General features: G+C 37.1%; 1 protein-coding gene across 2 annotated transcripts in view; it reads right to left on the bottom strand.

Annotated features, from left to right (window-relative positions):
* Positions 1–242: 242 nt before the first annotated feature.
* The window catches only part of LOC122407504 (laccase-2-like), a 577870-nt gene continuing 552408 nt past the window's right edge, over positions 243–25704 (bottom strand). For both annotated transcript variants that reach the window (XM_043413765.1, XM_043413763.1), the window contains one exon: positions 243–576. In XM_043413765.1, coding sequence (XP_043269700.1) covers positions 347–576 — 230 coding nt within the window. In that variant the 3' untranslated portion in view covers positions 243–346. The remainder of the gene's footprint in view (positions 577–25704) is intronic.

Below are 25704 nucleotides of genomic sequence, written 5' to 3'. Positions count from 1 at the left end.
AAGATGATTTTTTTTCAATTAATTTAGCTGTTCGAATCAAATAAGAAGAAAGAGGCATCGGTTTCTAAGTTTTTTTTATGGTTTAAATTTTCCCTTTTGTTTGTTAACTTAGGAACTTAATGATTTGTAATTATACTTATTATTGTTACTAATGTTTATTTGCTTTTACAGGTTAACTGGTAGATAGCACCAGGGATATGATTTCGAGCTCTTGCACGTATCCTACCGTTACAATACATTTGTACAATAAAACCGTTCACTATCATGTTTATTATTCAAGTAAAGATCTTTTTAACAGTTCTATAGTTAAATTTGAATTGAAAATTTTCTTTTCCCCATTTTTTGTTTAGATTTTTTCATAGGAAAAGCTCTCCGCATAATTTTGGAAGGCCTTGAGGATCTCTTGACCGTTGCTGTATTTTCGTAGCGTTTTTTGCGACACAGGTGGCATAAAGTTTCCACACTGAGGAAAGTTCGTCGGTGTTGGAGGTAAGTGCTCATCATTACCCACACGAAAGATGACCATCATACCTGCGGCCATGTGGAACAAAAAATGACAATGGAATAGCCAGTAACCTGAAAAGTCAAATCCAAAAAATTACATTAAATCTAAATAGAAGTTAAATGAAAGTGGAATCCACATCATTAAGGAGTTTCGGTACAGGCGATACAATGTTGCAATGCTAAACCATGCTAAAAACATAAAAAATTTTAAAAAGTTCAGAATTTTATAAAATTTGGTGAACATATTCTTTAGTGCCAAATTTCACAATACAAATTTTTTAAGATTTTTCTTCTACACAGTTATCGAGTAATTGATCACTAAAGTTCACGTGTATAAGCATAGCGTTTCCATATATATGGGTACCCCTAGGGAAAAAAGGTTGGGACGAGTACATTGATGGTCTCGTGTTTCCTGATAATATCGCGAAAAATGTAAAAAAAATCCATAAAAAAATTATCAAACCAAGTGTAAGTAATTTCAACACAAGAATTCGAAAACAATTTTACAAATCATGAAAACCATATTTAAAAAATACAAATCTGTAGTTATTTTTTAAAGTGTCAAAAAAATTCAAATAACACGTAAAATTCATAACACAAGAAATAAGAAACCGAAAAATCGCGTTTGAAATTATTTTGGACATCGATGCCCCATTCTTCTTATCTCAATCTAACAGATTAATCAATTGAAAAAAAGTCAATCTAAGTTACGTGCGGCATTAAAATTTATGATATCAATTCGAGGCCAAGTACTTAATAGTAAATCGGAATATTTATTCATATAGGGACCAACAGGAACTTGAGAAAGTTCTAATGAATCAAAACAGTTATTATTTGAGTTATGTGCAGCACTCAAAATTTATGATACTGTTCTGTGTGGGCGTACTAGTAATAGTCAACTCGTACTCTCTCTCTCTCTCTCTCTCTCTCTCTCTCTCTCTCTCTCTCTCTCTCTCTCTCTCTCTCTCTCTCTCTCTCTTTGCCATGCTCTTTGCCGACGACCTTCAGATCTACTTGAGTTGCGTACCTTCTAACTTGAACGATGCTCTTTTGAAAATTAAAATTGATGTAAATGCGATTGCGGAATTTGCTTTGAGGAACGGGTTGAAACTAAATCTATCTAAATCTAAAGTCATCTTATTGGGTAGTCCTGCGTATATTAATCGTATTGACTTAAATTCGCTTACTCCAATTATTATTGATGGCCAATCAATCCCGTTTGTCAATGAGGTGCGGAATCTGGGTGTAATTATGAACTCGAATCTTTCTTGGAACAAACAAATTATGTCACTTTCGAAACGTGTTCATTTTGTTCTCTACAAATTAAAATATCATAAAGTTGCGTTATCGTTCAAACTTCGCACTACATTGGTCACTACTTTAATTTTTCCCATTATTGATTATTGCTGTCTAGTTTTTAATGATCTAACTGATGAGCAAAATACTACTCTTCAGCGTGCTCTGAATTGTGCTATCCGCTTTATTTTTGACCTGCGTCGCGATACCCATATTACCCCTTATAGACGTCATCTTGGTTGGCTTAGCCTGCAGTCACGTCGTCGCTACTTCTTAGGCATCAGCATGTTCCACGTGGTCAACGGCACTGTGCCTATCTATTTGAGTGAGCTTTTCACTCGTGTTCCTCCTCCTCTACGCCCGACTCGACAAATTTTACCTCCCACGTTCATGATTCCTCATTTCAGAACGTCCACTCTTCGTAACTCTTTTGCCTTTTCGGGTGCTTACTTTTGGCATTCCCTACCTCTCTCTATTACCTCCTCGGTTACTCTCTCATCTTTTAAAACGAGACTTTTCAAGTTTCTTTTTGATTATGATTTATGATGCAAACCTTATTACTTTTCTTTTCCTTCCTCTTGTCTGTTCGGATGTTTCATGGGTATCTCCAGTTTACTGTTCGCTGACTTTCGCGCAATTATACTTTATTTGTCTTCGTACTTTATCTCTACTCATTTGCTCTACTTATTCGCTTATATTTACTTTATTACGCTTGTATTTACTTAGTTTAGTTTAGGTACGTTACTAGTCTAACGAGCTTGTCATTCTTTTAATTTTAGGCTATTATGCACTACACGCAAATATTGTTACTTTTGAATCTTTATTTCTTTTATTATTTACTTTTCACTTATTTTCTTACTTCGTTTTATTCTTGTTTTATGCTATTTGTTATTCTTTGTACCCTGTGCCCCATAGCTTTGCTAGGGCATAAATATATTAATCAATCAATCAATCAATCAATCTCTCTCTCTCTCTCTCTCTCTCTCTCTCTCTCTCTCTCTCTCTCTCTCTCTCTCTCTCTCTCTCTACTGGTGAGTACGCTAGTCACGTTTTTCTTCGAGCTGTCACTTTTAAACTCTTTACTGCCAAGAAACTGCCTTCGGGCGCTTTGTTACAGATCTGAAGCACGCTACCTATTGCTTTTCACCTTTCTGCAAAATCTCTCATTGATTGCTTGGGTGCACTGCAATATTTTTATGGATTTGTTGTGGGCAAAAATTCACCAAATTGTCATATTTTCCACCGGCTGATTTCATTACAAGTACGCGCATGCGTGGCCCGCGCTGACGGATGGACTACACCTGCTCTGCTACTCATCGAAGCACTTACACTACTGTAATCGGTCATTGGCCTCTCAACGCTACTAGACGAATTTCTTGATCACTTATCTGCGCATGCTTCGACGATCTCCCTCGTACATCCACGATCTTGCCCGAGACTTACTCATATTGCTGCCAACTACACGTCAACCTAGCAGTCCATGTTATGATCTGGTGTATCGTGAGTTTTTCATCGAATTGCCGAGTCAACGATAATATTTCACACATACACACACACATACACACATTGTGCCCAGCGTATTATCTCACTCACATTGCGCCTGTCAGCTCTATTACGTATAACTGATTCCGACGTATGCCTACGATGCCTCTCGCATGCTTTAAGTGCGAGCGTAATATTGCGTTAACTGCACACACGTGTCCAGACTGTGATCGCTCCTTTCATCCTGGATGCATCTCTGGATATCTCCAGTCCCGCAACGCCTTAGTTTGTTGTTCTAATTCGCTCGTGAATATCTCACAGTCTGTTACGCAGCCTACTATGCAAGGTACTCCTTCCAATGCAACAGCTGATTTCTTAAACTCCACGCTGGCTTTTTCGCAACCCCTCACATCTACTAATAATGCACAGACGTCACCTGCTGACACTATGCTTGCGCAAATTTTGAGCAAACTCGAATCGACGGAAGCTAAACTTGATTTATTTAGCGAACGCCAACGAGCAACAAATGAGGATTTTCGTACAATTCTTGAAAGAATCCCTGCATTAGAAGCTCTGTTAAGTGATCAATCTGCTCGCGTAGATCGACTTGAACAAGAGAATCGCTTACTCAAAAACGAGATTCGTAATCTTAAATCAGACAGCAACAACAGACTTCCTTCGAGTAATCATCTCACTGAATTCAAAATGTCCGGAATTCCTTCTAATGCAGCTGTCTCGCCCTATGACATTGCTTCGCGTATTTTTGATTTACTTGGTATTACTAACCTTATTCCACACATTCTTTCGGTTCGTGCCTTACCTCGCAAATCACAAGCTCAATCTGACAGCTCTCCGTCTAACTCTACTGCAACATATGTTGTCGCCTTAACATCTGGCTCTGTGAGAAACATTGTTCTCGAGAAAAAACGTGCAAAGAAGATCGTACTCCGTTCTGATGTAATCGAAATCTGCTCACCCAGTACTTCTAATTTACACCTAGGGAAAAAAAGGTTGGGACAAGTACATTGATGGTATCGTGTTTGCTGATAATTCCATCCATAAAAAAAAACTTGGAAATCGATGCCTCATTCTTCTTATTTGATTCGAACAGCTAAATCAATTGAAAAAAATTCCATCTAATTTACGTGCAGCATTAAAATTTATTATATCAATTCGAGGCCAAGTATTTTCTAATGAATTGAAAAAAGTTACCACTTGAGTTACGTGCAGCACTAAAATTTATGATATCAATCAGTGGACAAGTATTTTATTAGTAACTCCAAATTTTGACATTATTAAATTGTTCTAAGAAGCTTTTAAATCCAAAAAAAATCACATGAAAGCTAGTCATTCGTTACTCTATGGTAGCAAAGACTTATAAGAAAATCGATTTTTCTCAGACTTTCAGGATCCTTGGTATTATTCACAAAATTCAACGTCGATTGGATCGATACAAATTATGTTTAAATAAGTGTTAAAAGTACTTGTCCGGCCCATCACTTTACGTTTAATTTGTTTATCCAAATAAAAATCAGGGCTTGTCTAGAACTGATGGTTCACAAGTCACAAGTATTCATGCAGAGGGAATTGAGAGAATTATCTTCAAGTAATTTTTACTTAGTTGCACTAATTCAATAAAAAACGGAAACAAATTATTCCGCAATATACGAGGGATTTTATTCTGCATCGATAAATGAAACAAATTGTACATAATATATATGTTCAAGCTTCCAAAATAACTCTCCAATTTATATTCAATGATGTCAATTTTTACTTCCTACTTATTCTTCCAGCGAACGAATTCCATAAGGAATAAGAACTAACCTATACTATTATTAAAAGCATTAAACTAATAATGAATCGCATTTCAACAAATTTTTAACCAGATTCTGCCATACAATTTCGTTTTTTTATGATTGATTTTTTATTGAATGAATAGTGATGGGCCGGACAAGTACTTTTAACACTTATTTAAACATAATTTGTATCGATCCAATCGACGTTGAATTTTGTGAATAATACCAAGGATCCTGAAAGTCTGAGAAAAATCGATTTTCTTATAAGTCTTTGCTACCATAGAGTAACGAATGACTAGCTTTCATGTGATTTTTTTTGGATTTAAAAGCTTCTTAGAACAATTTAATAATGTCAAAATTTGGAGTTACTAATAAAATACTTGTCCACTGATTGATATCATAAATTTTAGTGCTGCACGTAACTCAAGTGGTAACTTTTTTCAATTCATTAGAAAATACTTGGCCTCGAATTGATATAATAAATTTTAATGCTGCACGTAAATTAGATGGAATTTTTTTCAATTGATTTAGCTGTTCGAATCAAATAAGAAGAATGAGGCATCGATTTCCAAGTTTTTTTTTATGGATGGAATTATCAGCAAACACGATACCATCAATGTACTTGTCCCAACCTTTTTTTCCCTAGGGGAAGTTTATGGTTTGATATCACGTCTTTTTTCTCGAAAGTTCCTTATTTATGTTTTAATGAATATATAATTTTAATTTAAATTGCTATGAATTATTTACGATTTACTGCTTATAACGTTGGTTTCCACGAAAAACGACCTATTTTTCGTCAAAATTGTGCTACTTTGGCGATTTTTTTCCTTGTATTCTAATATGTTTTGTCAATTAAGAACCAAAGAGCATGGTGGAAAGCGGGTTGGAGGCCGAGATATAATTTTCGGCTTATAACGTTGGTTTTCACGAAAAAAGACCTATTTTTCGTCAAAATTGTACTGGAAATATTTCGTCACAGGTCTGTTGTTGGACTTCAGCGATTTTTTTCCTTGTACTCTAATATGTTTTGTCAATTAGGAACCCAAGAGCACGGTGGAAAGCGGGGTGGAGGCCGAGATATGATTTTGGCTTGTAACATCTGATTCGTTGAAAAAAGACTGATACCGCACAATCAGTATACTAGTGAAGAACATTATACACTAATGCTGTAGGATTGTAATATATTTGATATTTTCTTACGGTTCGAAATCATTTTTGTTGTGTGATTTAAGAAGTTTTGTTTACATTTTTTGTGGTATAATGCGAAAACGAGCGATCATCAATGTAATTGTCCAAATTTTTTTTTCTCCGAGAAAGGATTTTTACGGCTTGATATCAAATCTTTTTTCTGTGGTAGTTCTAAACCACAAAAAATATTCTTAAATAAGATTTTCTCAAGTTCTCCAATGTTTCTATTGTGATATTTAAAAATAATTCTCCTTTCTCCAATGATTTTCTTTAAGTTTTGTACAATTTATAACAGTTTGATATTCTTCGAATGTTTGAAGTGATATCCTCAATTTTTCAACCATTTCGAACGTGTCTATAATTTTGTGGGATTAAAATCATATTCCGTAAGGTTTTTCAATATTTTGTATCATTGTGGAATTTTCCCCCTTCATTTATAAATTTTGTTTTCATCTGTTTTGATGAAATCATTGTGAATAAAGAAAACATGAAGATTTTTCAATGAAACGAATTTTTGGATTGATTTTCCTTCAAATTTGACAGAAGGAGAAAGAAAAAAATATATATAATGTTCACCAAGTCCACCAGAATTCGCAATTTTCACATATGTTTAATGAATTCTAATGCTAGTTATTTTTATTTCATTAAAAAACGTGCTTCCAAGGACTTTTTGAAGCAATCTTTTCCATTCGTATTATCATTCCCAGAGATAGAAAGTTGACGCACCTACGTCGATGCACAAAATTTTCAAACTCTGCATGTAGCCACCAAGGTTCAACCGGACAAAAGAAAAAGTATGAAGTGCGTCAAGACCAACAGAATTGCTTACTTTTTAATATGAGCATTGCATTTTGAAAACATAACTTCTTATGCCATTCATAAACAGGCCATCGCTGACTTTTTGTATCATTCATCATTATTTTTTATTATTGATTATTATTTATAATCCATTTCCAAATCCTATAATTCATGTATAATTTTTATTATTTGTAGATATCCATATTCCATAATCAAAAAAAGGAAGTACTAATACCTGGCATGCATGTCAATACACAGAATTTTCCAAATTTGCAAGTATTTGCTGCGATTTATTCATCTAAATTTTGGTACAGACAGAAAAAATTACCACCGATTCATAAAATTTATTATGCCAAATCTAAAAGGAAAAAAGACAGCGCACTTGAAAGTGAACAGAACGCATAATTGTTTCATGTATCTCATTCATATATTACAGTTGGAACCAAAAAGTGAAAAGATTGGCACACCTACCGCTTCGCAGGAATATCAAAGTTCATAGGTATTCGCTGCGTACCAGTAATACAAACTTTGGTGCTATGGGGCAAAAAACTTTAAAATTACCCGAACCACATTTTTGAAACTTATTATGGCATATTCAATAAATAAAGTGACAGATACGCTGCATGTTGAAGTAAATCAAATAGTGTAAAAAGTGACAGACAGATACGCTGCATGTTGAAGTAAATCAAATAGTGTAATTTAGTATGTCTCCATGGTTATACACAGACAAAATATTTGATCACATCCAGAAATGATCAGGCGTAGACTCACACACATGAATTTTTTAATCCATAATGTCAATCGTAAACATGGTCTGGAAATACTCAATATACGTGTCGCTTCATCATGTTGTCAAACTTAAGATGTGTTCATTGCATTTGGAAGATACAAATTTTGATATCACGAAAAATAAGTAACCAATGACTTATTGAAATGAATTTCCAAATTCATCATGCAACAATTCAAGTGAATATCTATGTATTTACATGGCCCAAAGATTTTTTAAAACTCGTGTTTGTAAACAAGCAATCATGAAAACTTTTTGTTATGAATTTTCCAATTTATTGACATCAATATGAGGAAATAGAAATACGAATGTCACTCGAATTGTCTAGAAAATGAATAGAAATTGGTATGGATACACTGTAAGCTAAGGAGGTGGGAAAAAGGGCCTGGTGAACACGGCCAAACGAAATGAAAGAAAATATGACAACAATACATTGAATTAGACACTTCTACTTGACCGAAGTTTTTCAACATTTATTTGCTTTCATTTACATACAATCACGCATATTTTTTCTATAATGTAATTACACAACATGAAATTTCTGTTTGGAAAGAACGTTGGAGAGGTTATATAATGAGCGAAAGTTTATTTTTCTCACATAACTCCCGTTGAAAATTTTTGAAGAACCAGAACCAGGATTGCAACAAAATTATGTCATAAATAAACGTAAAATCAAAGAATTTGTACAAGGAGAAATTTCCCAATACTAATATATGTTCGATATAACAAACACTCGCGAACCGATTGCGATGAGCGTAAACTAACCCACATGGTTTTCACAAAACTTACATAACATTTTTTTTTTATAGTCATATAAGAATTTTGAATCGAATTCATACAGCTCGCACTATTTCTCCGAAATTTTATCATTCAGATCGCTGTTGCTATTAATTTGCTCATGCCATCAAAAACTGACAGATGGCGATGTACTATATATCACGTCAAAGTCACTATATGTCTGGTTTTCGTAATACTGTATGACACCACATACCACTATTTTTAATAAAATAAATACATATTTAACACTTTATTAGATGAAAAATATTTTTTTGTCACCCCGCACTTCGTAATGTCGAAAATCCGTTTGTTATAACATCAATAACTGACGGCTGACTGATGGTCTTGTATATATATTCATAAACTGTATTCCGCTGGAACGGTACAGCAAGTGTCCTGACCAATCACAACTCATTATTTCTGTAGCCGGGATCCCGGGACCCGAGCTTCCATAGAAATGGGTTATAGCTGGCATCAAGAGGCCTTTGATGGTGTTCTGTACAGACACAGTAAATCCATAGATGTGTTAGTAACTTTTGCATAATCTTGAGCCCGTGCAAAGTTTTTTCTCAGCAATTACACCACCGATCGTATTGATTTTGGACGCAATCGAAAGAGAATTTCTTAATTAGCTGAAAGTTCAATTTTCAAAGTCGTACATAACTCATAGGCTTCGCAATTAAAGAAAATCACATGCCAATTTTACCCCCACCACCGCGAATCGTTTTATTCAGAGAAAGTATAGTCTCGGCGAGAGCCTCGGGCCAGCAGACGACAGGGCTGTCAATGTACTTGTCCCGAGACTCTACCGAGTCTCTTGATTAACATTAATGAAATGCTTTCTCCGATCACTCACAAGCTTTACTCAGATGCACGCGCTAAAGCTAAGGAGTTAGGCATCAATTATATTTGGCTGCGCAATGATACTGTTTATGCACGTAGAACGGATGGGGATACTAGTCGTAAGATAAACTCACTGAAAGACCTTGATGAGATTCTGTGACTTTATTCTTCGCCAATTACGCGAAATCCTCGCTCTGACAGTAGGTTACACTCTTATGTTTCGCAGCCAAATGTAAATATAAATACTTTCTTATAAATTGCACACTTGAATGCAAATTCCTTACTCGGCCACTTTGAGCTGCTTGTGGCACACTTGTCGTGCCATTTTTATCATATCATTGCTATTTCGGAAACCTGGTTACATTCGAATATTCCGACTATTCTGTTTCCTTACCAAATTTCATTCTTATACGTCATGATAGACTTTGTGCTAGGGGTGGAGGCGTTGCTGTCTATATCCATGAGTCCTTGAAGGCGACTGTACCAGAATTGTCTGACAATGAACTTATTATTGCCCCCGAATTTTTAATTCTTCGATTGGCCTGTGAACAGCAAACCATTCTATTTGCAGTCATCTATAGACGGCCAAAAGGTCTGCTCTTTTCATCTTTTATTGATGCTTTTGCTCGCCACTTATTTGCGTATAACAACATAATTATCACTGGTGATCTCAACTGCAATCTTTTAAGCAATAATTTTGAAGCCGGGTTTCTCAAGCAATTAGCTAAATCACTGTCTCTACACATTGTTGAATCTAAGCCAACGCATCATACTGCCACTTCCGATTCATGGCTAGACGTTTTTATCTTAGATAATTATGATAAACTCATTAGATATAAGAAATCGGAATCCCCGTTTATTGCCGGTCATGATCTTATTGAGATAGATTATGCTTTCGATTCCAAACTACAATCTGAACGAGTAATATGTAGTCGCAAATTTGTAAATTTTGATTTAACAGAATTTCAATCGTCAGTGGAAACCACTATCCAGAATACCTTCCCTTCTAACTCTGACACTTCTCAAAACTTGGTTGATGTTGATCCTATGCTTGCGATTATTAATAATGCACTTCTCAATGCACTGGATGTTTCTGCTGTATTCTATTGTAGATTAGTTTAGTTTAATTTTAAGTTATTTTTATACATTACATGTAATGCGAATGTCCAGCTCGGCATATTGTAAGCGAACTGGACTTTACTTCTCTTTCTACTTACTGCCTAACAGATGTTCTAAGGCAAATAAACAAATCATCATCATCATCATCATCTCTCTCTCTCTCTCTCTCTCTCTCTCTCTCTCTCTCTCTCTCTCTCTCTCTCTCTCTCTCTCTCTCTCTCTGTAAGTACGCTTGGACGTGTTTCATATCGCCTGTCATTTTTGGACCTATTTCTGCTGGTTTCTGCCTTCGGGCGTCTTGTTACAGATACAAAGCACGCTCAATTTTCTGTTTTGCACCTTCTACCGTAATTGAAACTTGGTTTGCTGGTGCATCTTGGCAGAAACTGTAGATTTTCAAGTGAAAATTTTTCACATCACCATCGAATTTTCTGGTCTCAACATTCTGTCGGCTCTCTCCTGCGCATGCGTTTCCCGCGCTTAATCACTCACACTGTCTCACTGTCGTTATTCGGATTCACACCGTCACCAGGATACGATAGACTGTTCATCGATCGTTCTTCTTGTTGATCTTGCTGATCTTGGCTGGCAGAGCCCTGGGTCTGCGTGCGCACCTTTTCTTGACGTCACCGACTTCTACTAGCGCGCGTTCGTAACAACATCTACGTAACCAGGCATTAATGCATAGTACATCCACATCAGTGATCATACATCGTACATACAACGTCTACAGCGAGTTATCAGACGCCCTCTCCATCCATCGCGAGTTTCATTACCCCACTCGGCGTGCCGTCTCCTACCACTTGCGACGAACAGCATTACTTCTGCCTTGCTTTTCGGTGACGTATTGACTCTGTGTTTACTCTTACAGCTTACACATACATTTGAAGCCTTTGTGTTTTTCGTGACAGTTCAAGTGCTTGTGTGAAATAGTGAGAGTCCATACTATAACATCGCGCTGTCGATCGTGGCTACACATACTTATGCTAATTTTCGCATGCTACATCGCGCACTACGTGTCGTCAGTTTTTCTTTTTCCTATACTGACTCATCGAATATTTGACATTTCCGAGCCATTTTCAATATTTTGTGTCATATTGTGAACTGGTGAAACCTCACATCACTATGACAAATCGTTGTGCTTCTTGTAACAAATTTTTTGGCAAATCTGATACTCTTATTTGCTCGGGTGACTGTAACCGCGCATTTCATGCACCATGCGCTATTAAGGATTTCAAGTTACAGCTGAACAGTCTTATAAACGGAGAATCGTTCTTTTGTGATTTGTGTTCGACCCATGCTTCTCATACGAAGCGTCGTGTAATTCTTGACTCTTCTGAAGTAAGCATGAGTGAAAATCGTGCTGTTCCGTCACAACAGCATTCACTCATTACCTTGAATGATATCATGCAGAGGATTCAATCACTCAATGCCTCTACTTCCGCTCAAATTCAGGGCTACAGTACATCAACCAACACACATCTTGAGTCGATTCAGAATGCGCTTACAACAGTTGGAAACAATTTGTCTGACAAGGAAAGTCTTTCCGCTGTCCCCCTCCGATTTTAATGAAACTTGAATATGTTATTCTACATCAAAATCTAAGAGACACGTATTTTTTTTTATCGGCGGAAAAACGTTTCTAGGGGGTGAAATCATCCTTGAAGTTGAGACCTCCGAGGTCACCCTTTTCAGGTTTCACCCATTTCCACTTGAGATAATCGAATGCACCCAAATGGATAATTACCTTAATGATAAACGATGAAAAATGCAACTGGTTTCACATCGGGGGGTTGCATAAGAAAAAAGTTATAGGGGTTGAAATTCACAAAACCGTTATAACAAAAAAACTATTGCACCTATCTCGATGAATTCAATTGCATTTTGAAGAGGGTAAAAAAATAGTAGATACGGGTTTTTGCGTTTTCCTCGCAAATCAAGTTAAGGGGGTGAACTACCCCTATGTATGTTTACGCTTAATCTCAATCAAACGGCAGTAATTCTTTTTTTTCTTGTTTTCTCTCCTCGTAATACGTTTTTTCTTCAAATTTACAACATCCACATATCAACAGATGGATGGATTTTTCCTGCAATTACATTTTCCTAACTGGTGAAAGTGATAGAACCCAAAGTATGCGTCCAATCTTAATGGTTTGTTTTTTATTTGAAGGCATTTTGAGACTCTTCTAGTTATACTTAAAAGATTCTATTCAAAATTTATTTAAACAATGGATTTGATCTACTTGAGCAAGGAAAATTGGAAAAAATCGAATTTTTCCGTTGAAAATTCTACCATTTTATGAATTCTTTATTTTTTGTAACTTTTTACGGTATTCATACGAATTACATCCATAGTTTAAAAGAATTCACTTATTTATTTTTTCCGCGAAAAATTATAGATTGGATAACTTTTACGAATAACAATTTTTTTTATTAGTTAATAATGAATAAACCACAAGATAAATTTAAAAATATGTATTTCTTATACTTTTCACAAAAATTTCGTAAATACTGACGTATTTTCATAGTTATCATATCTCCCCCCTCTACTTGACGGTGTTATTTCGGAGTCACCTCTGTCCGGTCTGTGATTCGCTCCCAAAATTAGATTTGAAATACGACGCAGAAGCAGTGATAAAACTGCGATCGCGGAATGTATTCACCACAGTCGGTTATTTTTATTTTACACAAAAGAAGTGCCTTACAATTCGAGACTATTTAAAACAAAGTTGCAAGTATTAATCAAAATGAAGATAAATCCTTTGAACGTTATTAGAATGCTTCTCGCAACTTTTGAAGTTATGCGTTTACCGGATTCGCCAGTGAATAACGATGAAATACAGTTGAAAGAAAACATTGAAAATATTTTGTTGACTGCAATGAACGAATACAGTGGTTTCGACACGGTAGAAGAAAATTCTTTGCATTTTGAAGAACCATTTAAGGATCGGGAAATGGAAATTGTTGAAGATCAAGAATGGGCAGACGCCCTGCATGAACCAGAACTTCCGCCTGATACATGCACTCGTGATGACGAAGACTTATCTTACGAGTACAAATTAAGGGCCGTTGAGTATTGGCGCAGCGGGAAGACAGGAAATTTAGGTTTGGGAAGTGTTAAACAAAAGTTCAAGAAAGTGCAATCTATACGACAGTTGCGGCGGTGGGCCTACAATTTGAACAAGGAGGGGACATACAAAGAAAAATTAGCACGAATTTGTGGATACACTTTGGAAAATTTCAAAGCTGCTGTGGATGCTGGTTTAATAGTGCACGATTCCGATTTAAAAAAATGGGCCTTGCATGCTCAAAAAGAAGTAGGGCATACTGATTTTCGTTTCAAAGCATCTCGTACGTGGATAAACTCATTCAAAGCAGCTCATCGTATCGTATCGAGAAAAATTAATAAATTCATTACATCCAAAACAATTGAAGATGGAAAAGTCTTGGAACAACAAAGTCAAAAATTTGTCTATGACGTAAAGCAAAATATTAGAACGTACGAATTGTCAAATACATTTAACGCAGATCAGAGTGGCTTCCAACTAGAAATGCATTCAGGAAGAACTCTAGCGATCGAAGGAGAAAAGCAAGTACAATGTCTTGTACAATCAGTCTCTTCTACGACTCACAGTTACACTATTCAGCCGACTATATCAGCTGACGGCAAGCTGCTATCTCCTCTATTTTTAGTTTTAAAAGAACCAACTGGCAAGATTGGTCCATTAGTGGAGAAAACGCTTTTCAGACCCGATAATGTGTACATAGAAGTATCCAAGTCTGGGAAGCTTACTTCAGGTATAAATTACATCCACTGTTTTTGTGTAAACATTTTTTCGATTGAAAAAATAATACGTTTTTCTATTTTCAGATCATTTTAAAATTTGGTTGGAGCATGTATTTTTCCCGAAAGTTGGCCCAAAATCATTATTACTGATTGATTCTTGGACTGGACACTGTCCCCAAGCTGTACTTGATGTGAAACCTTCAAATAGAGATGTGAAAGTAATGATTATACCTAAAGGAACTACCGAAAAAATCCAACCCCTCGATGTTTTTGGATTCCGAATATGGAAAAATTTTGTTAGACATTTTTCTGATAATTGTCTTTTGATGAATTATGATATTAATTTGCATTTGAGAAACAATATCATAAAGCTGCAATCACTCGTTCATAACCAACTGTCGTCACCACGTTATATCGATCTTTTCAAATATTCTTGGTACAAAAGTGGTTACATAGAAGAAAAACCTGCGAATTTTGAGAATCCTGTAGATTTTGCATTTGGAGATTCCTGCAACTCACATTGTGAAGTTCCAGGATGCGAAAATGTTGCTATTGTTCGCTGTTCCTGGTGCAAAAAGTCGCTATGTTTTAAACACTTTTTCGATGATTATCATTACTGCAGTACTTACAACGGTTAATAGAGCACACCATTATATGTTCGCTTCTATTTATCGCTATGGTGATTATTTTGTTAGACTGTTGACATATTATTAATAAAAGATATAAGCATATTGTACACTTTTTTTTACTCGACTATGTAGTTTTTCTATACGTCATCCCAAAACTTGGTCTTATCAACCGGAACGAATATGAGTATATGTGTAAGCGCTTATCGTATGCCTATGTTATTATCTCATTGCCAAATATAAATCGGTCAGAATTATCGATAAGTCAGATATAAATACTTTTCCATCTGAAGATTCACCTATAAATAAGTTGGCATTTAGATAAAATCGTTCATTGAATGTTATATCCGCAACATTGTTGTTGTAAATTTGAAGAAAAAACGTATTACGAGGAGAGGAAACAAGAAAAAAAAGAATTACTGCCGTTTGATTGAGATTAAACGTAAACATACATAGGGGTAGTTCACCCCCTTAACTTGATTTGCGAGGAAAACGCAAAAACCCGTATCTACTATTTTTTTACCCCCTTCAAAATGCAATTGAATTCATCGAGATAGGTGCAATAGTTTTTTTGTTATAACGATTTTGTGAATTTCAACCCCTATAACTTTTTTCTTATGCAACCCCCCGATGTGAAACCAGTTGCATTTTTCATCGTTTATCATTAAGGTAATTATCCATTTGGGTGCATTCGATTATCTCAAGTGGAAATGGGTGAAACCTGAAAAGGGTGACCTCGAAGGTCTCAACTTCAAGCGATGATTTCACCCCCTAGAAACATTTTTCCGCCGATAAAAAAAAATACGTGTCTCTTAGATTTTGATGTAGAATAACATATTCAAGTTTCATTAAAATCGGAGGGGGACAGCGGAAAGAGCTCAGAACTGACGTAAACAACCTTGCTTCCTCTCACAATTGTCTTGTTGAAAAAGTCAATGTACTTGAATCGGAACTTGCAGCTGTCAAGTTTGATTCCGCATCTCTAAGAGAGGAAAATCGATTACTCAGTCAACGCCTATCTGATGGCTTTAATATCTCTAATAATCCTAGCAATAAATTTATGTCCGAAATTATTGTTTCGGGTATTCCGTCATCATTTTCTGAGTCTCCACGTGACACAGTTCGCAAGGTCTTCGATGCTCTCAACGTTCCTGAACTCATGAGTGACGTCTTTGACATTCGAAAACTGGTAAAAAAACTACCCAGTAATGTGGGTGACCGTACCTCTTCTCGGGAAAAAGCACCTGTTACGCGTATTTCGTTTATAGTAACTTTCAAATCTCAGCTCATACGAAATCATATTTTGTCAAAAAAGCGTGAACATCGTGATCTTATGACTGAAGACATTTTCGGATCGAATTTTAAAGGTAGAATCTTCGTTAATGAGTGCCTTCCGTCCAACATTTATAAATTATTACGTCTTGTACAGAATAAGCGTAAGGAACTTGGTTTTGAGGCTGTGTGCCATCTTCTGACTGCGTTAACGTTCGCAAATCAAGTGGTTCGCCTGTCATTAAGCTTTTCAATGACTCTGACCTCTCTAAATTGAATTGACAAGCGTTAGAAACATTTTCTACTAATGACAAAGTTAAATCTGCTTCTATATCGAATAACTGCTTATCATCTAGAACCATTAACGTTGCTTGCTTTAACGCTAATTCTCTTCTTGGTCACATTGACGATATCAGGACTTATTTTACTGACTCCACCTTTCATGTTATAGGTGTATGTGAGTCATGGCTACATCCTTTGATATCAGATGACCTAGTAAAACTTGAAAACTACTCTTTAGTCAGGCATGATAGACATGTAAGGCGAGGGGGCGGAGTCGCTTGTTATGTACATAACTCTCTTAAATATAAAGTTTTGGCAAAGTCTGAGGGTGTTGACGTGAATTCGCCAGAATTTCTTATACTTGATCTGCGTACTACCACTGGTGAATCGTTATTTTTTACATATATGTACAGACGTCCCAAAGGACACTTATTTAATGTTTTCGCGGATTTTTTCTCTCGTTTTTCTTTTTCGTATGAAAATATTATACTGTGTGGTGACCTAAATTGTAATCTGCTTGGTTCGAGCTTTGAGGCAACCTATCTAAAAGAATTCGTGAACTCTTCGTCACTTAGTATAGTTGAATCGGCACCGACTTTTCACACTACTACATCTGACTCGTTACTAGATGTTTTTATTATTGATAATCTGAATAAGCTTGTAAGTTTCTCTAAATCTGACACTCCGTTTATAGCGGGACACGATCTACTAACTCTTAGTTATGCTTTTCCAGCCCCTTTGATTCGACATCGCACTATTACACGTAGACAAACAAAATTTTTTGATCAAGCCTCTTTCCTGGATACTTTTAGTACGCGTTTGAATGAAGAGACTATCAATATTCCTGACAATATTATTTCTTCAATAGAAACTGATCACCTTACTGATACTATTCGATGCGTCTTAACTGAGACCCTCGATCTTCATGCTCCATTTCGAACTTTTAGTGTGCGAAGAAATCTGTCACCTTGGGTTACTGAACAACTCAAGGCTCGAATTAAGCAGAGAAGCGTCTTGTATAAGCGAGCGAAGAGATCAGGATCGATTCTCGCGCGTGCTATCTATAAACAATTCAGGGATGAGCTCTCGGCTGATTTAAAGACTGCTAAAAATGAATATTATCAACATCGATTGACGTTAGCATCCAATCCCAACGCTCTCTGGAGAGAGCTTTCTTCTCTCGGTCTCGTCAGATCTGTGCCCTCATCACCTTTCACCTATTTTTCTCCTGATCAACTGAATACTTTCTTTGCTGCCATTTCAAACAAACGTCCACCTTGTCGATGGATCGACTTCATCGAGCAAGTGGCGGTACTGCAGTCACCCTTTCCTGAATTTAATTTTTCTCCGGTCGCTTCTTCGGAAATTGTTTCTATGATTAGTTCTTCGCCCTCAGCGTTTACTGAAGGACCTGATGGAATTTCGCTTTTTGCACTCCGTAATGCTCTTCCAAAACTTGCTCCCTATCTGACGGCTCTTTTTAATCTATCTTTTGCTTCCAAACATTTCCCAAATGCTTGGAAGTGAGCCTATATTCGACCTCTTTTGAAAGCAACACCTCCTCAAACCGAGTCTGACTGCCGTCCCATTGCCAATTTGTGCGAGATGTCGAAATTTCTTGAGAAGATTGCTTTAAATCAAATCATGAATCATCTGCAATCACTCGATATATTGGACTGCCGTCAGTCTGGCTATAGAAAGAGTTTTTCTACTCAGACTGCTCTTTTGCGCATCTGTTCTGATGTGCGAAGGGCTGTCGATGAGAGAAAATTAACAGTTTTAGTTCTCTTCGATTTCAGCAAGGCCTTCGATACGGTACCTCACTTAAACTTGCTAATGAAGCTACGAAACCTTGGTTTTTCGGTTGATGCACTTACCTGGGTCCTCTCTTATCTCACAGAGCGTTCTCAGGCTGTCATTGACAATGATAGGAACTGCTCTGACTTTATTCGCACGTCAACTGGAGTGCCTCAAGGGTCTGTATTAGGACCCCTTTTGTTCACCTTGTTTATTAATGACATAGCCAGAGATTTGCGTTATTGTCAGCACATGGTATACGCTGACGACACCCAGATTTATCTATCTTGTCTGCCATCTGATTTAATTTCTGGTCTCGAACGTGTTGCACATGATGTTGATATTATTGCAAGTTATGCAGAGTCGAACGGTCTTGATCTCAATCTTAGCAAAAGTAAAATTCTGATTCAGGGGAGCTCTGCATATATAAATAAAATTGACTTTCACGATCTTCCTGCAATATCTGTAAAGGGTGTTAACCTTGAATATGTTAAAGAGGCCAAGAATCTGGGTGTTGTTATGACGTCCAATTTATCTTGGCACAATCACATAGCGCTAATCTCTCGGAAGGTGCATTTCTCATTGTACAAACTGAGTTACCGTGGAAAGGCCTTGCCGCCCTCCGTAAAGATCACGGCAGTCAAATCCTTAATCTTTCCTATTCTCGATTATTGTTGTCTTGTTTATAGTGATTTGACCGATGAGCAGAACAAAAAACTCCAGAGGCTTATGAACTCGGCAATCAGATTTATTTTCAATCTGCGGCGTGATCAGCATATCACACCTTATCGGAGACGCTTAGGCTGGCTGTCGGTTGAATCTAGGAGATTATATTTCTTGGGCATCACTGTTTTCAATATCCTCAAAAATAATGCACCTTCGTACATCCTGGACCTATTTATTCGCACAACTCCATCTGCTCGTCCTATGCGTAATCATATCCCTGAAACGTTTCTAATTCCACAACATCGCACGTCGACCTTCCGAAACTCTTTTCCATTAGCATCGATTTATTTTTGGCACTCGCTTCCTTTGAATATTATGTCGTCTTCCTCTTTAACTACCTTTAAACCGCTTTTATACGCCTATCTGTTTGACCGTGAGTTGAATCTTTCTTCTTGAGCTTTTATTTATATAAATATATAGTTTTAAATATTATTTGCATAACTGGAAAGTCTTTAATTTCTCGCCCTGCGCTATCTCATAACTACTCCTTATCGCATTAATGCGTATACTTTAATCTGCACATGTAAATCTGTATTGTGTTAATCATGTATTTTCTAAGCACCTCTTCAAATCTTGTACAATATGCGATTTACATTTTTCTGAGCCTTTTTCATATAACAGAAACGCTATAGGAAGAATTTTTCTGCTTGTTACTATTGTTTTTAACTTGCGCTTGTATTTATGCTATTTACATTGTTATTATTTGTCGTATTGTTTGTTTTTCTAATTTTGGTATATCACTATTATTATTTTATTTTTATCATTATGTTTCATCTCTTTTGGTTTTTCTCTGTTGAAAATTTTATGTATGATCATTGTATCATTATTTCTATGTAGCCTCAATAGGCACTACTGTTTTCTGAACTTTGCCCAATGGATATTTCATCCGTGGCTTAATAAATTAACCATTCATTCATTCATTCATTCTCTCTCTCTCTCTCTCTCTCTCTCTCTCTCGTATATTCGTGAGCTATTCCCTCGTGCGCTTCCTTCGTCTCGTCCCCCCCGTAATCGTCTCCCAGATACCTTTCTTGTCCCTCATCATCGAACCTCTACCTATCGCAACTCCTTCACTCTTGCCTCAATTTACTTCTGGCATTCTCTTCCCTCCCACATTTCTTCTGAGAGCTCCTTCTCCTCTTTTAAATCTTTGCTCTACTCCTACCTTTTTGAATTGGATGGCTTGCACTAATTTTGTTCACTTATTTTTGTTCAATACTCCTCTGCTCTTCTTCAGACACTATTTACTGTTCACTTTTCCCCTTTCTTTTTGGCCTGATCTCGTTCTCTGCCGCTGTGCTTTTTAGCTTACACTTTTTCTCTATCTGATTTTCTTTGTGTATCGCTTCACTTTTCCTTCATTACATATTTCTCTATCTTAGTTTGTAGTTTATAGTTTTTAGTATTAGTTCTAGTTTTAGTTATATCATAATCTGGATTGTATCGCTTCTACCACACTTCACTTGTATACTTTACGCGTTATTATTCTGTTTTCTCATCGCTTGTAGCCTTTTCTGGCAATTTATGTTCAATTTCCTGTTGTTTTTGTGCTTTTTGCCCATTGGATTGTGTTCCGCGGCATAATAAACTTTATCATATCATCTCTCTCTCTCTCTCTCTCTCTCTCTCTCTCTCTCTCTCTCTCTCTCTCTGATAGAGGGAAGTCGAACATTATTTCGCTCCGTATTTATTCGAATTTACAAGTGGTAATCTCATAAGTATTCCTCAGAATTGTGATATCATTGAGTCTTTTAAATTTTTCTGTGTTCATGGTGGTATAAATTTGTGTTCCAGTGCCCTAATCACATCGCAGTTGCCATTTATCTCACCGTCACCGCTATTTCCAAAGTTTCGCCCGGTTCACACCGTTGTGTGAACTTTGTGACTTACAGCGACTACTGTTGTGCTTGTGTGACGCCTGTCAGTTTTCGCCAACTGCTTGTCAAACATTTTTCACTGTTTCGTCGTGCTTCATTGACTCATACAGTGCTCCGGAACTGATCTGTATTGATTTTTGATTATGAAAGAGCAGTATTATGCGAGGAAATCGTAATTTCTCTGACAATTGGGCATTTTCACACACACACACACACACACACACACACACACACACACACACACACACACACACACACACACACACACACACACACACACACACACACACACACACACACACACACACACACACACACACACACACACACACACACACACACACACACACACACACACACACACACACACACACACACACACACACACACACACACACACACACACACACACACACACACACACACACACACACACACACACGCACACACACACACACACACGCACACTCTCAGTGAGCCTCGTGTCCAGTATCATTTTGAGCGCTAAACTGAATCACGTTAATTACGTAATTGTGCTATGGTCACTTCTTATCATCTATCTGAAGTTAACTGCTGTGTAACATCGATCTACTCATCTGTTTTACCATTGGTTGATAACCAATCAACCAGTCACTGCTACTCCAGCTCAAATTTACCGACTGATCGATCGTCTCTACGATAACTTACCATCTCATATTACACCAACTATCAATGCGAGTCGTCAATATTTTTTCATCATGACTAAACGCTGCTCTATTTGCAATAGACTGGCCAAGAACGACGTCATTATCTGTACTGGAATATGCAAGGAATCTTTCCATATTAATTGTGCGTCTACAAAATTTGAGCTCGACCTCAATAACTCTGCATCCTTCAACGATTTTTTATGTGGTCCTTGTATGCTCAAATCTGCCGCCAATATCACAGCCGAACCAATGGCCAGTTCCTCAACGCAAAATAACGATGTACCATCGGAACATATTCCTGGGACAATAACTCTTAATGAAATTATGCATCAAATGCAGATCAATACTCAAATTATCAACACTAATCTATCAGCCTTTCAAGATTCTATGTCTAATAGATTTGAAACGATATCACTATCATTAGATGGAGTATTGAATGATTTGTCTGAACTTCGCTCTGAAGTCGCCGGATTGGCTTCCTCTCAGACATCTATGTCACGAGAGATGTCAACTTTTCAAACCAGCCTCACCACCCTCGATGACAGAACGACTACACTTTCCAACGAAAACACTGCTTTAAGAGCCGATATCAACACCATCACACAAACGGTTTCAAACCTTGTCTCCGAAATACACACACCGGCAGTTCTGATCCGAAACTTACCTGCGTCACCTGAGGAATCGCCGCATAGCTTAGTTGGAAAAGTTCTCTCTGCACTGGGAATTCCTCAAATAGCTGCTGACATCTTTGATATTCGTGATTTCTCCAAGAAAACACCTAATACTATTGGTGATCAACAAAATACCCGGCTTCGCAAATCCATCACACTTTTGGTCCAATTTAAATATCCTGCTGCCCGTGATCAAGTCATGGCGAAGAAACGTTCCAAACGAATCATTTCGGTTCGGGAAACTTTTGGAATGAATGTGGATGGAAACATCATTATCACGGAATTTCTACCACCGCAGCTCCACAAGCTTCTTAACCTAACTCGAAGTATTGCTAAAGAATGTGGCTGGAAATACTGTTGGGCCACAACTCGTGGAGTTTTCGCACGAAAAACAGATGCCTCAGACATCTTGCACATTCAATCTGAATCTGATTTCGTCAAGATCATCTGACTGACCCCACACACTCGTTCAACACCAACTTCAACTTCAAACAAGAAATCACTGTTGTCAGCAAACACGGTTCATAATATCAATTCCATTACAATTACTCAAATTAATGCTAACTCATTATTATCACATATCGATCTCTTAAAAACCCATCTAAATTCCAATTTTTCTCACATCATTTCAATCTCAGAAACTTGGTTACACTCACATATTTCTAATGATCTAATAACTTTAAATAATTACACCTTATTCTGTAACGATAGAGAAGGAAAGCAAGGTGCAGGCGTTGCATGTTATATCCACAATACTTTGAAGCCAAAGATTCTAGCATGCTCTCCATCACTTTTTTCAAACGCGCCCGAATATTTGATTATTGATATCCGTACTGACACTACAACGCCGCTATTATTTATCTCGATGTATAGAAGACCGAAAGGACGCCTCTTTCATGCCTTCCTCGAAGATTTTGATAGGTTTTCTCAACTTTATGAAAACATTATTATAGCGGGTGATCTAAATTGTAATTTGCTGAGTGACAACTTTGAGGGAAACTCTTTAAAAGATCTTGTACATAGTCAGGCTCTACATATTGTAAATTCTATTGCGACTCACCACACATCTACTTCTGACTCTTTGTTGGACGTGTTCATAATTGATAACCAAAGTAAAATTGACTCCTTTTCACAATCTCAATCTCCTTTTATCGCAGGTCATGACCTCATTTCTCTTTCTTACAAATTTCCCACTAAAGTCGTCACTCAACGCACCATTACTCGGCGTACTCTGCGGTACTTCGAAGATACTCAATATGCCCTTACTTTAAGAACGCTTCTTTCACAATACGATCTTAACCTTCTACGTACTTATACTTCTAATGATGATCTCGAAAACACTGTTATTCAACTAAACGATAGTATTATTGCAGCACTCAATGTAAATGCTCCACTTCGCACATTCAATGTCAATCGGCAAATAGCACCATGGGTCACTGACGAACTAAAAGTAAAAATAAAAATGAAAAACACTATGTATAAAGAGGCCAAACGTTCCGGGAACGTCTTAAATATGGCTCTTTTCAAGCAATTTAGAAACGAATTGTCCACACGCATAAAAGAAGTTAAAAATCAATACTACCTTAACCGAATCACAACAACTACGAATCCCTCATCACTCTGGCGTGAATTATCAAACTTAGGTATTGTACGACCATTCTCTCTATCACCGTATACATTTTTCACACCCGATGAACTCAACTCTTTTTATGTTAAAGTTTCTAACTACCTATCGCCACCCTCCTTCAGCGAATTCTCCAATACCTTATGTACTCCACTACTCAGTCACCCAACGTTCACGTTCTCTACAATCACAACCTGCAGTCTGTTAAAGTCTTTCATGACTAAGTCCTCAACATCGCTTTCAACTGGACCTGACAATATCTCTCCATTTGCAATAAAAAAGAGTCTCCCTGAAATCTTACCACTACTAGCTTCTGTGTTTAACAATTGCCTCTTGCTATCTTACTTTCCTTCAGTTTGGAAACGCGCATATATCAAACCGCTTCTAAAATCACAATCTCCCCAGTCTCCCGCAGACACGCGACCAATTGCTAACCTCTGCGAACTTTCCAAATTATTCGAACGTGAGGTTTATAACCAAATTACGACATTTCTCAATGAGTATAATCTCCTAGATCCTCGTCAATCTGGATATCGCGTTGGCTTTAGCACCCAAACTGCACTACTGCGTTTAAATCAAAACATCCGCCAAGCTGTTGACGATCGTAAAATAACTATACTGATTCTGTTCGATTTCAGCAAAGCTTTTGATACTATACCGCACATGAAACTACTTGCCAAATTGTATCAGTTCGGGTTTCCGACTAGTGTGTTAAAATTTTTTTATTCGTATCTCACCGCAAGAACGCAGGCGTGTGTCGATCGAACAGGCAGTCGTTCGGGTTGGGCAAAAACTTATGCAGGAGTACCACAAGGCTCTGTACTTGGTCCCTTATTGTTTTCAATGTACATTAATGATATAGGCAATGTTCTTACCCACACTGAGCATCTCATTTTTGCAGATGATACTCAAATTTACCGAACCTGTCTTCCCTCAAACATTACAGCTGAGCTTAATTTAATATCACAAGATGTTCTAGCTATTTCCAATTATGCAAAAATAATGGTCTCAAACTCAATCTCTCTAAAACCAAGATTATGATCCTTGGTAGCAACAAATTTATCAGTCGACTCAATTTTGACACATTGCCAATGATCGAAATTGATGGCATCACACTTCCTTATGTAAATGAAGCCCGCAACCTCGGAATTGTAATGACATCGAATTTATCGTGGAATAAGCAAGTTAACTGCATGTCAAGTCGGACAAATTGTGTCTACCACCGACTGAAATATCATCGAAATGCTTTAACAACCGAAGTCGAAATTATTCTAATCTCATCTTTTGTTTTTCCCATCCTCGATTACTGTTGTGCAGTTTATAACGATCTCACCAATGAACAAAATCAAAGATTAGAAGTACTACTCAACTCTGGCATCAGATATATTTTTAACCTTAAACGAGACACTCACATAACTCCTTATCGTAGGAAACTGCGTTGGCTGACTGTACGATCACGAAGACTGTATTTCATTGAAATAGTAACCTATCGAGTAGTCAACAATCAAGCTCCTCATTACTTAACTGAACTTTTTCATCACGCTCCTCCATCTGCTCGTGAAATCAATCGGCGGGTACCTGATGTATTTCGTATCCCAAATCAACGAACATCATGCCTTAGCAAATCATTTGTTATAACAGCAATGCAGCTCTGGCATTCGCTTCCAATCGTTATACGGTCTTCTTCATCAATTGACATTTTCAAATCTCACCTCTTCTCTCACATCTTTGCGTCAGAAGACCCCTTTTTATCATAAATTTATCAT

The sequence above is a fragment of the Venturia canescens genome, chromosome 3 (assembly GCF_019457755.1).
Source record: "Venturia canescens isolate UGA chromosome 3, ASM1945775v1, whole genome shotgun sequence".
Classification (NCBI taxonomy): domain Eukaryota; kingdom Metazoa; phylum Arthropoda; class Insecta; order Hymenoptera; family Ichneumonidae; genus Venturia; species Venturia canescens.
Note: the sequence above shows the minus strand (reverse complement) of the source record. Positions and strands in the feature narration are given on the sequence as shown.